Source organism: Tigriopus californicus, chromosome 9, assembly GCF_007210705.1.
Source record: "Tigriopus californicus strain San Diego chromosome 9, Tcal_SD_v2.1, whole genome shotgun sequence".
NCBI classification, from domain to species: Eukaryota; Metazoa; Arthropoda; class Copepoda; order Harpacticoida; family Harpacticidae; genus Tigriopus; species Tigriopus californicus.
Window position 1 is genome coordinate 14,649,278 of NC_081448.1, and position 13,093 is coordinate 14,662,370.

The following is a 13,093-nucleotide window of genomic DNA, read 5'->3' on the forward strand; positions in this document are numbered from 1 at the left end:
CAGAAGAAAGGGAACAACCAAGACAACCTGCCAAACCCTTTTCCCCTTTGTCCCTTTAATTGAAATTTCAATCTCCCCCTTCCTAATCCACCATGCTAAGCCCAGAGCTGTTCTTTCACCAGCTCGAACAGCCTTTCGCCACCCCCATTTTGCCTCCATTTTTTCTCACCTCAACCACGAAACCAACGACGAATGGACCAACCCTCAAATCCAGCTCTACGCACTCGACACTTGCTACCCAACGCGTCAAAGTCAATCTGCCCTTTCGATTTCGTTGGTCGCCAGCTGACCTGCGAGCTCGCTCTCAGCGCGCCAAAACCAAACTGGCCCAATTTGTTAGCTGTCACGTGGACACTGCATGTCCGAATGCCAACAGCGACCTCTCCAATCCTGCCCTAGATTTGGATGAATCGTCTCAAGAATGTGAAGCTAAATTAGCCGACTCTGTGGAAAGTGATTTAACCGTTGGTGACACCTCCACGGCCGTGGTCTCTAGGCCAGCCATGACCTCTAGTTTCACTCTGCCCAGGTGGATTGGTGGCTCCAAGAAGAAGCGACCCAAGTCCATGCACGATTTGGCCTCCATCCAAGAGCGAGCCCTACCTCCTCTCCCGCCCAAACCACCCAAGTTTACCGAGTTCCCCCTCCCACCTGAGCCCATTAACCATGATAATGACGACCGTGGCGAATCTCCAGCCTTCCAAGATCTGCCTCTCAGGCCCATGACCAATTCCAGTCAGCTGGACATTCGACATGAAGACATCTTGGAGGCTCGATTGCGTTTAAGGAAGACTCAAAGTTTCGGCCATGGTCTTCAAACCCAACCCACTCCGTCTGATAGCGATTCGAACGGGTTTCGGGGCCGCCTGAGCCCGCCAGAGACTATATCCCAAGATGAAGTATTTCTCGAATCTCCAGATGCGACCCTTTGGGGCTGCAAGGATCAGGCAGCAGCCCTCCCTCCCCATCGTGCGACTCGATTTCAACCCTCTCGAAGTCTGTCCACACAGAGCTCTCAAAGTGTGAGCTGTTCGTGGGTCTTTGGCACAGGTACTCAGTTGAAATTGTGACGATGGCCAATGGTTAAGCTTGGCCGCGGTAGCTTGGTTTAGCCTTGAAGGTATTCAAGAAGAGTCGTATTTCGGGTGCTCACTTAAATGCAAAACATTGACTTCCATTCCACTCCTGTTGAACCGCCTCACTTGAACGCACAGTATAATATTGGGTAGTTGATGGTTGAGTAGAGCGATTCCCTCTTTCTGGAACCTGCATTTAAAATAAGAATACCTCCAACTCCATGACCTGAGGGTGAGTGAATGGATGGATGGGCTGAATCGCCATCATTCAAGTCCGAAATAAGACTCCCTTCAAACGTCTTTTCGGGCTTGTTTTGGAATGTCAGAGAAAAGAAAACTTGAATGTGGATGAACTTGATCAGATTATGCCTCTGGAATCGCGCCAAATCGGCTTATCGCGATGGAAAGAAATTTCCATTTCAAGATATCGGGTCCGACAACCCACGAGGAGCCAAGTTTATTTAACCATTTAACTGGGGGAAAAAAAAACTTCGGAACCTACGTTTATCTAACTTCATATTCATTTCCAGGCAATCACTACGGAACACCGAAGCCGCCATCAGAGTCCACATCGTCTCTCATTCATCAGCTTTCCGGTGGAGGATCTCAAAGCACAGCTGAACACACCCACCAGCATCAGAGTGGTGGAGCCCACCAAACACATGCCACGCCCCCTGCCGGGTCTCAAGCAGCTGTGAATTTCCCAGGTGCTCATCCCAGCTCCGAGGGCAAAAGACGACGAAACCGCTCGAACGTGGAGGCCATGACTGCGAAGCATTTTGAGGCCGAAGACGACCAAGACGAAGACCCGAGTTCCATGATGACCTCGGGTTCGGAGCATCAAAACAGGCTGGGCATCGGCAAGGACGACAACGATCGACAAGTCAACGGTAAGGAAATGATTCCTTCATCTCAGTTCAAGCGTAAGGCATTTTTTGAGGATCATTGACGAAGCACCTTGGGGAACCTTTTCAGCGTGTTTTTGCTCTCCCGTAGCGAGATATTTGAGATCATTAGGCTTTTTATTCGGTTGCCATCCATGGGGCTTGAAATAGAAAGAGATATGTTACGAGCCAGGGCCCCTTTTTTCTCTTGGGGTCCTGTCGTCATTTCTAGCCTCGTGATGATCAAAAGCGAGAATATGTATGTGTAAGCATGACAAAAACACATTTGACAAGAACCACATGGCTGATGATATCTGTGAATTCGACATGATTGTCAATGGCAATCATGAATCAAAACCTGATTCTGGCGGTCTTTCCTCTTCTTCTTCGTCGTAAGCCAGTTGATGGGCACGTTAGAGAAAGGGGGGAAAATCTGGAAGAAAGAGTGGGTTAATTGCGTTTGAAACCAATTTCGTGATGGGTGTGACCCTCAAATTTTTTCCCCGATAGCCTTTCAATCTATTTTTGCTACTCAACAAACCCAATTCTCGATTATGTGTTCGTGCCCGATCTTTCATTGATGCTGAAAAGTGTCTGCGCGTGGGCGTGAAAGCTATTTTCAGCTCGTTCGTATCGCCGTCATTTTGGTGATGACCTAATATGTCTCTTCTTATGGGTTTCTTTAGGCCCCGACACGCCCAGTGGATCTTCAGGCGGATCTAGCAGCAAGTCCGGGTCCGGCCCACACGGGGCGGATTCGGGTCATCCCGACTCGCCCGAAGTTCTCCCACCCGATGACCCCCCACCCACCGAAGAATCTCTAGGCCCCCTTCCCCCCAATTGGGAAAAGGCCTACACGGACAAGGGCGAAGCGTATTTCATTGACCACAACACAGGGACCTCACACTGGCTGGATCCTCGACTCTCTCGGGTTCAGAAGAAACGCCCCGAGGAATGTGATGAGAATGAGTTGCCATTTGGTTGGGAGCGGATCGACGACCCTCATTACGGGACTTACTTCATCGACCATGTCAATCGACGGACTCAGTATGAGAATCCAGTGCTTGTGGCCAAATCTATGAATCAAAGTGGAGGTAAGTAAGCATTGCTGAGTGGTAGTGGTGGCAGTAGAAGTAGTAGTAGGTGGGAGCTTCTACCGTCTTGGAAGCCGATTAAGATTGAGACGGGGGTAATCGAGAAGAGAGTTTGTTCGTTTCTGGAGGGGAATGCGAGTGGCGAAGTCAATGATGATCGACGAACGTAGCTCTTCGAATTTTGATTTGAAACTGTCCATGCATGCATGGTTCGGAGCTCCGCGAAATGAATTCTGTGTTTGTGCATGTGTGATCTCGTTCTTCTAAGCCAAGATAATGGTAATTGATGATGACAAAGATGATGATCTGCAAGCTCTTCTGGTAGTAACTTTAGCCATTATAAGGTGTAGTGGTGCCCTTCCACAGTGTGCTGAAGAGAGATCGATGATGGACTATTTAGACTGGTGCGCTGCTAGATGGGTGGAACTCTATCTCAAAAGAGGAAAAAGGGCAAATAATTCAATGCAATCATGTTCTCTTTAACAGATGGTTTGGTGGCTCCGAGCTACGGCAGTGGGACCATTCGACAAGGACCGGCCCCACCTCCAGCCCCGCCTTTGGCCCCACCCAATGGACCAGCCGGGACGTTTCCCCGAGTCAAGAAATCTCATTGTGAGTTAGTCACCACGCTTCTTAGACCTTCAACTACTTCCACTACGTCCTCTTGTTCTTCTTCAACTACTTCTTCTTCTTCTTCCGCCTCCTCCTACTCCTCGTCCTCCACTTCCACTGATCTCTCTAATCAAGCTTCAGTGAGGCCACCGACTTGGACGAACCAAGAGGCCTCATTAGCCGGCCAGCAGCCTCTTCCTAGTTTGCAAAGTAGCTGTGTAAAAAAACTCGGTCCTGATCAGAAACCGAAATCAGGTAACATTCGTCCTCCCCATGAGCGGGATGACCTCGTAGTTTCTTTTCTTGCTTTGCGTATTCTGATTGTTCATTTCCTTATTCCTACCACAAGGCCTGAACTGGTGCCTTTCATGCGTGTCACAGAAATTCAATCGCCAAAGACGAGCCAATCAGAATCGGCTTAGTAAGCTGAAGGCTCTGGCTAACTTGGCCTTGACGTCAAATTCTAACAAGGCCATCGGGGTAGCATCGTCACAAGAGACTGGGCAAGAGACTTCCAAGGATCTGCATCTACCTCAGCCTTCGTCAAACCTGAAGGCCTTCACCCTTACAACCACACGGAGGGTTTATCGTCATCAACGACGTCTTCGTCGTCGACATTCCTCGACCTTGTCGATTGCCTCCGTTGGAACCGACTCTTCTCTGGAATCTCCAGTGCTCTCCCGAAAATTGTCGTATCCCCTTTTGTCCCACGACTCGTCCAAAAACCGACCTTGCTATCGTCATCGGTCCTACGACGATTTACTCAAAATCACGGATCCTTCTTTGAGCCTTTCCACGGAAAGAGCAGTGGACGACGATCCACGCATTCAAAGTGCGGACTTCCATCCCCACCACAAGACCGTCAAATTCATTCTTCCCTATTCAAACTATTCAAATGGAACTTCTGTACCGAGTTCCAATTCAGTCTCCTCGTCCTCGACCCTTGGAACGACAACATCTGCTCTGGTCCCATTTTCATATCCAACCACTGCGACTTTTGTACCTGATACATATTACTCTTATTCTACTACTACTACAACTGCTGCTGCTGCTGCGGCCGCCGCTGCAGCCGCTGCGACCTCGTTCTATTACCCCTGCAGCACGCCTTTGTGCTGCAATCCTGCGTATTATCTCCATTATCAGCAACACCGCTACTTTGCGGCGGTGGCCGCAGCAGCTTCTCAACAGCAGCTGGAGTTCTCCATGACAGCCGCCGCCTCGAGTAGCACAGGTAGGATGGATCTATTTATTCCCGGATCGTGACAGGGGACACCACGATCATTTGCATGCCATCTTATTATTCCTCGCCGAACTTTTTTTTTCCCTTCCTTTCCCTGGGATTTGTGTCGAGACCCCTTGATCAACTTGGGTTGCTTTTCCCGAGCTCGTGTCGTTTTCTTCCTTCCTTTTTGACTGCCTTCCTCCGTTTTCACGCCTTGATGATAGTTTGATATTCCGCTTGCATCCTGCAAAGTAAAGCTCGATTTCTGATATTCATTGATCCTGAGGTTCTTGGTAGTTTTCCCACGCACCAAGACGCAGATTGTCTCTGTTCCATTTCGGGAAGGGTGGATCAAGGGACAAGTCAAAACAAAGGCGTTGAGCGTGAGAAGTTTAGCGACAACATTTTATGGAGGCCTTCTTTTTTGATTCGGCTCCTTTACGGAGACTGCTACTGCCTCCATTTCTGTTTGTTTTTGCACCTTCCATCACCTACAGTTTAATCCGACATACCCGATTACAGCAAGAGATATCGAATGTCGGCTGTACGTTCACGTCCAAATATTAATAGTAGGGCCTGTGTGAGTTAACGTCAGAGAAGGCGTTTGTACGTGTTGGTGAATGAGATTTGTGCCGATCAGAAAGGGACCCCAACCTAGACTGGATAAATATCCATTGCATTGCGCAGACTGGTGAGGGATGAAAGACGGGTAGTGGAGAATTTTCCAAGATGGCCAAGCGACTTACCATCCAGAGGAAACTGTTAAAAGCCGGTATTGCATTCAGTTTTTGCATCATCGTTCCCTTTAAACAATCTATCGTGTTTGATTTCACACCCTCGCCCTGTTATCTTGATCGATTCCAGCATGACCTTCGCCTCATCTTTTGAGTACTCCGTCTTTCAGCCCCGTTTTTCACCCGGGACCCCAATCAGCTCCGAGGAGAGCGAATCCGTTGTCAGCTAGTCAAGTCTGCCCGAGGTCTGGGCTTCACCATTGTGGGTGGAGATGACAATGTGGACGAGTTTCTCCAGATCAAATCCGTGGTGCCCAATGGACCTGCTTGGGCCGACGGAGGCCTCAAGACCGGTAAGCGGGACAAGCCATGAAATACCTCGATGGTGATTGGGAGATATTGACGGACGGTCACTTTATTATATATATCCTTTTCACTTTTCAGGCGACGTTCTTGTCTTTGTGAACGACACCTGCGTCTTGGGTTTCACCCACCATGATATGGTGACCATGTTCCAATCCATCGCCACGGGGGATATAGTGAACCTTGAGGTTTGTCGAGGTTACCCGCTCCCCTTTGATCCCGATGACCCGAACACGGAGATCGTGACCACCGTGGCCGTCACAAGTCCCGAGCAAAACGAATGGGCCTCCGAATTGGAACGGCAGCGTCAACATTACCAAGGCCAACAACCCGCCCCGGATGCCCAATCCATGCCAGACCTGTCCCACCACAACCAATATCCGAGTGGGACGAATCATCATCTCCGACCGGGTAGTGCGGATCTTTTGGGTCAGAATGACTACGGCGAGAACAGTTCGGATTTCTCGAGTGAGGTGAAGAATACGTTGAGTGCGCCGCAAGCGGATGGAATGACGATTCCGATCACGAAAGGGGGCATGGGTTTCGGTTTCACGATCGCGGACAGTGCTTATGGACAGAAAGTGAAAAAGATCTTGGATTGGCCACGGTGCAAGAATCTGCAAGAGGGCGACGTCTTGGTCGAAATCAACTTGGTCAACGTGAGAAACAAATCTCATAGTGAGGTGGTCCAGGTTCTTAAGGACTGTCCTCGCGGACAAGAGGCTAATATTTCAATTCAACGGGGCCTTCTCTCGCCGAATACCAATGGAGCGCCGGGTGGCTTAGGCACGTCCTCTTCGAATCAGTCCTCCCCTGTGAAGAACAAGTACAAACGGGACAAGTTCACGGCAGACTTCAGTGGGCTGAAACCCAAGTCGGGCATGCTATTCCGAAGCAAAACGCCCACCGCCGAGATATACGCCACGCAGGAGAAGGAAAAAGTCCCATTGAGGCCCAAGACACCCATCGTGGATACAAGGAACTTCAATCGCTCGAAAACACCTACGTCCATGTTCTCGATTCCGTTCCAAAGGAACGATGTCACTCGGGCCAGTTTAGGCGTGGCCGGGTCCACCTCCCAGTACGACCCCTATGGTGGGATTACCAATCAAATGGGTGGACTCAACCTCCATGACTATAACCGCTCCCAAAGCCCGGGTCGGGAATTGGATGGGAATTACTACAACCAGGGTGGAAACTACCCCCAACCCGGCCTCGACTACCCAGGTGGCTACCAACCCGATCCTCTCTACAACACGACGGCGGCGATGTATCCGGAGTACAACAACATCAACTACTCCCAGCAACAAATGCCATCGCCCGGCAAGATGTACGGAGACACATATCAAAACTACAATGGCAATAGCGCAAACCCCCACTACGACCCAACCTACGGGTATACGCGAGGGGCACCCCAGGGTGATATCCAAGCTTATCGAGCCGGATCCTTACCTCGAAACGGAGGCGGGAGCGGAAGTGTGACTGGCCGGAAAGAGAGTACGAGCTTCGAGCACAGCGAACCTCTTCCCGGCGGGCTCACCCGTTGGCCACGGCCGGAGCGCAGGCCCGTTCCATCCGAGTGCATCGAGCTGACCGTCACGTTGCATCGCCAGGACTCTGGTTTCGGCTTTCGGATCGTGGGTGGCACCGAGGAAGGTTCTCAGGTGGGACATGAAGTGTGTAGAAATGCTTGGTCTGGCCAAGGAGATTGACTAACTCCAAAGCTGTTTCTGTTCCAGGTGTCCATTGGTCATATTGTTCCGGGTGGAGCAGCAGATGTGGACGGCCGACTCTACAGTGGTGATGAAATCATCGCTGTGGACGGGAGCGCTGTCTTGAACACTTCCCACCATCAGGTCGTAGAGCTGATGGGCGAGGCGGCTCATCAAGGCCGAGTCACCCTCACTGTGCGGAGAAGACTGTTTCAGCACGGTATGTCCGTTTACAAAGAGATATTATCTTTTGATGATGCATTCATCGTAATAACGCATTTTGGCGCATGGCTCACTTGCAGATAGCTACGGCCGCATTCCCGAAAACTATCCTTATGATGTCACGGTGACTCGCCGGGAAAACGAAGGATTCGGCTTTGTGATAATCTCTTCCGTGTCTCGAGCGGGCTCGACGATAGGTCGCATCATCCCTGGTTCACCCGCAGAGCGATGCGGTCGACTCCATGTGGGTGATCGAATTCTAGCCGTGAACCACGTGGATATCAATTGTTTACACCACGGGGAGATCGTCAACCTCATCAAGGACTCCGGCTACTCCGTGGTTATGACCGTTGGGCCTCCAATCGGTATGGAAGGTTTTCGCTCATTTCACTCTATTTCTTGCGTGAATTGAACTTGGATTAATATTATTATTATTATTATTGTTATTGTGTTTTTTGTTGCAGACGACACCTCCAGCAACGCTTCCACTTCTCATCGGGTAAGCAGAACATGACTTTTTTCCGCGATAGAAGTCTCCTTGCTTGCTTTTCCTTTTGCGTTTCTATCTCATTTCATCGTTAATCACTTGAAAATTGCACCTTGGGTTCTTACCACCACCGAGTTCGAGTTCTTATTTCGCTCTCCGTTTCCCCTTGCCCCCGCTTCTTTGACAGCTATTAGTTTTGGTTCCTCTTTCGTTGTTGGTTGACCTTTTTTTGTTTGTTGATTTGTCGTTTTTCTTGTGTTCCTTCCCTGTAGAGTTCCACCAGTTCCATGGTGACGGCTCAAGCCATGCCCACTGTTTTACCTCCTTCCGATTCTGCCGGCAGCTCGATCCACTCCAACAATGTGGACCCAAGGTATATAGCCCATTTTTTCCTTTTTGCTCACCGGCACATTGGCATCATCCCCATGAGAAAAGCAGAAAAAGAGGCTTTTCCTAATTCCAAGACGCCATTCCCTCGTTTGTTGTGCCGTTCCCGTCAAATGTTTGTGAAACTAACGTCAAGTTTGTTCTTCTCTTTTTTTCTCCCCTCGCTGTCTCTCTTTCCTGACTCTTGTCCCACCTGAAGGTCTGTTTCTGTGGGAGCGCCACTGCCTCCCTCCCAGCAACATTCGGCCACTTACCACCCCCATCACCCTCCACCACCATCCTACTTGACCAACAGCAACAACACCTCCTCCAACACCCACCCCCATCATCACATCAGCAACAGTCAAGTCCCGTCCCACTCCTCTTACCATCACAGCAGTTCCACCACCAACACGGGGTTCCACCCCTCGCCACACTCCAATAGCAACGGTTCCTATTCAGGAATGGGTGGACCTGTGCCACCTCCTCACACATTGGAGAACTACCAGCAGGTTTGTGCCCTTGACATACTCTGGATCGGGGATAATCGTGAGTAAGCCAACCTGTCGGGCTCGATTGGTCTTCAATTTCCTATCATGTCTAAGTGCTCACCACTCACACACTCTCTCTGAAGGGGTTAAGGGATTTTTGGGGGTTAAGATGACCCGTGGGGGTTAAGATGACCCGTGGGGCCGTGGGGAGATCAATGGGCTGACATGATTCCATATCTTTGTAGGAGGATCAGGAGCTGAATATGCTCGAGTTAGACGACCAATATTACGCTGTGGAGCTGCAACGAGGAGCTCGCGGGTTCGGGTTCTCAATTCGAGGGGGTCGTGAATTCCACTCCATGCCGCTGTTTGTGTTGCGAATCGCGGTGGACGGGCCGGCGGCCGCTGATGGGCGCTTGCGCGTGGGCGACCAAATCATCGAGATCAATGGCATCAACACCAAGAACATGACGCATGGCGAAGCCATTGAACTCATCAAAAGTGGTGGGGCCATGGTGCGGCTCCTGGTGCGACGAGGCAAGATGCCTCCATCTGCATTAATGGGTGAGTTATGAAAAGCATGTCATTTATATATACATAAATATTTTTTCCCGTAGGTTAAAGACGACGATCAGTTGAGCTTTTGCCTAAATAATAACAAATACTAAAGTGATGCACTTGAAGGGGCCAAAAGAGAATAACTCGAGTGTGAACAGAAAAATGTGGTCGATAAACGGTATCAATTAAGAAATCCTTTAAATACATTGATCTTACTCTTCTCGTTACAGAGCAAGTTGGTCTGTCGCCATTGTCACCCACCCCCACTGTATCCATGTCAGCCATGGGGCGGCCCATGAGTGCCATGTCACAGCCCTCTCACACCATGATGGCCAATCCGAACGCCTATCACGCAAACTTGATCAGTAGCCATAGCAATTACAGTAACAATAACAATTTTGGCAACGGCTATTTGCCCCAACATCCGACGCCACCCACAGGCAACGGCATGGTGCCCACGCCTTTCACGGCTGCCACAGCCATGATACCGAACGGTCATCTCAACGGTCCCATGGGCCACAGCTCGCCAAGAATGGCGTTCCCACCCCCTGGAACGGCGGGCGTGGTGCCCACCTCGAGCGCGTCTAGCAATGACCAATACAATTGGTACAATCAACAGAACAACCTGTACCACAATCACCATTAAACATCGCATATTGTCTAAAACATATTCAACAATTCCTCATCTGAAAGGAATGTTCGGAATGCCGATTTTGAGATTATATATCTAAGTCTCCCAAGAAACCGATCTTCTCGGAGTGACCGTCTTCAAAACCTAGTACAAACACTTCACGTAGAAGATGGAAGCCCTGAGGGTGTCAAACTTGTGGACTCAAAAACAGAAAGGGAAAAAAGGAAGATCCCTCGTTCCAATACCGCCAAATTTTTGCCAATTCCTCTTCATCGCCCGGAGAACCGGTCGAGAAGTGACCACCCTTTGCAAATGAGATGTGACATACATACATTTCTATTCTTGTAAAAACCTCAATTGGAAATCGATAATAATGATTATTGATGAAGAAACCAACAACTACACAATCACCCAACCAAACACCCGCCCACCCACCAAGCCCCTCCTCCCAAATTTTGTCTGGCCTGGCTGAAGCATGAACTTAGTTACCGCAACTGATCCATGCGGTGGCGATCGGAGAGACGCATCAAGCTTCATCACGATGGCTATGACAAGGTTACTACGACCTTCTTCCTCTTGTCTTTCTAATTCGTAAATTTTGTGGCGAAGTGAGAAAGATTTATCATTGACAATTTCGCAAGAAATGTTATTACTACTATTATTATTATCATTATTATTCATGAATAAATAAAAGTAAATCTACGTTGATCCTTATCGTCTATACGTCACTCATGAATAATTCTACCGCGCGGCCCTCAGTTCATCGTAAATAAAGAGCCACGTGCTTCCTTTACGTCACTTTAAGAGGGACATTTTATAAAACAAACTCAAATCAAACTTGGTTAGGCTCGTAATCAATATCTACATCAACGTGCTTCCATCATTAGCTCATATTTGGTAAGAAGCTAAAATTTAAAATGCCCATTGGATTGACAACCTTATTTCCACAAGATGAGAACCTGACGTCTGGAAAATGAATGTTGAACACCCGACCGCTTGATTGGCGTAAAAGTGCGATAAATCGGTAGGTGATCATTAAAGACCGGTTCTCATTTTTTCCCCATTTTCAGGGGAAAAAATGGAACATATTTAGATTGACGTTCCATTTTTTGAGTTAATTTTTGCTTATTTTGGATTTACAAAAATCTCGCACGTAAACTTTTGAAATCCTCTCTACAGCAACAATTTATGAGTCCTTATTGGCCTATATAGCGACAACCAAAATGTCGTCTATTGTACGTAAAGGTTAAGCAATTGAATGACTTGTACGATAGAGACAAACACCCTTTCAAGGTCATGGCAACTCCAAACAATGTAATGCTGGAGATGTGGTAATCTTGCCAGTCAAAGGCCAATACTTAAGATTAAACACAGCCATGTTTTGGGGGGGTATTGAAACTCAAGTTACACAGGGCTGCTGGTTTTGACAACAGTAGAGACAACCTCTTTCGCAGCTTGAAAATCAAAGGGACTCTTAGAGAACACATATTAGGAAAGGAATGGGTGAAACATTCAGCTCTTTTGAGTCGTACTTAACAAACTGCTTACCTTAGCTTAGCCTTGTTTGATACAAGGGTGACTATGACTGCAGGCTTAGATGCAGGCTATTAAACCCTTTCATTTTTATAAGAATTCCAACCATGCTTTCACCTTTTTTAATGATATAATCCAGTTTTAGGAAATGAGCATCATTTATTGATTCATTATCCCCTCCTTTTTCAATGTTTCACACATTTTTCATCACATTAAAACACTTTTTTGGGACAAAATCATCGATTTCAAATCCGGGCTCTGGTTGCCAGTTTCTAGGAAATTTCTATCAAAATACCTATGATTGATTTTGCAATAAAAACGGGGATTTCCTTAGCCTTTCCTTTCCTTAATACGGATATTGGGATCTGATTTAATGTAACGAGTTAAAAGTACTCCGTCAAAGCTTCAAAATGCTGCCAGAAGTTTGGAAATAATGCTTCATTAAAGCTTTTAACTTGAATAGTTCAAAACTTGGCCTGAAAAAGGGTCTTATGGATGTGTGGTGGATTCATCATCAGACAGCTCTTGCTTCAAGCTTAAAGGACAAAAAAGTGTCAAAGTTAGAATTTGATTTCTAAAGTAACAAACTGGCCATCTTTATTGACTGTTATGTGAAACGTTTCAAAATACTGGAAAATTTGCACCGCAATAACAAAGTTAAAAAAAATGTACCAAAAGACTCTTGAAGAGAGAACCGAGAATACTAGGTCTGCTGTTATTCCTCGGACAGAATTATTGAGCCAGAGTCTAACCTTCAACTTGAGCAGACTCTTCCACGTCCTTCATGAGCCTCCTGGTTGTGGTCTTGGACATGGTTTGCTCCTTGGCGAGCTTGGTTGAAGATGTAGTCCAGGTTGGTCGCTGCGACCAATCCGAACTTGTCTACATTCTCCTCAGTGCACCGGGACCGCGTCCTTCCGCCCTTGGTGGGTCCGGGATAGCCTCTGGCCTCAACAAGAGCTACAGCTTCATGGCGTTGTAGATAATGCTCCTTGCCAACTGGAACCTTTTTACAACGTCGCTGGGGTGGTCCCGGGCAAAATCCGCTCGACAAGGGGCTCAAACGAACCGAAGAGGAGAGCACTCTCGTTTGGTACATCAAAGGCTA

General features: G+C 48.2%; 1 protein-coding gene across 9 annotated transcripts in view; it reads left to right on the top strand.

Annotated features, from left to right (window-relative positions):
- Positions 1-11,160, top strand: part of LOC131887505 (membrane-associated guanylate kinase, WW and PDZ domain-containing protein 2-like) — a 67,603-nt gene extending 56,443 nt beyond the window's left edge. For 6 of the 9 annotated variants that reach the window (XM_059236136.1, XM_059236138.1, XM_059236131.1 and 3 more), the window contains exons 3-14: positions 1,607-1,966; positions 2,647-3,054; positions 3,541-3,666; positions 5,793-5,975; positions 6,067-7,649; positions 7,725-7,917; positions 8,000-8,284; positions 8,384-8,418; positions 8,679-8,779; positions 8,993-9,284; positions 9,509-9,827; positions 10,052-11,160. In XM_059236136.1, coding sequence (XP_059092119.1) covers positions 1,607-1,966; positions 2,647-3,054; positions 3,541-3,666; positions 5,793-5,975; positions 6,067-7,649; positions 7,725-7,917; positions 8,000-8,284; positions 8,384-8,418; positions 8,679-8,779; positions 8,993-9,284; positions 9,509-9,827; positions 10,052-10,467 — 4,301 coding nt within the window. In that variant the 3' untranslated portion in view covers positions 10,468-11,160. Of the gene's footprint in view, positions 1-77; positions 1,051-1,606; positions 1,967-2,646; positions 3,055-3,540; positions 3,667-5,792; positions 5,976-6,066; positions 7,650-7,724; positions 7,918-7,999; positions 8,285-8,383; positions 8,419-8,678; positions 8,780-8,992; positions 9,285-9,508; positions 9,828-10,051 lie in introns of those variants that run through there. The other 3 variants (XM_059236133.1, XR_009374041.1, XM_059236132.1) reach the window with 3 other exon arrangements.
- The last annotated feature ends 1,933 nt before the right edge of the window (positions 11,161-13,093 follow it).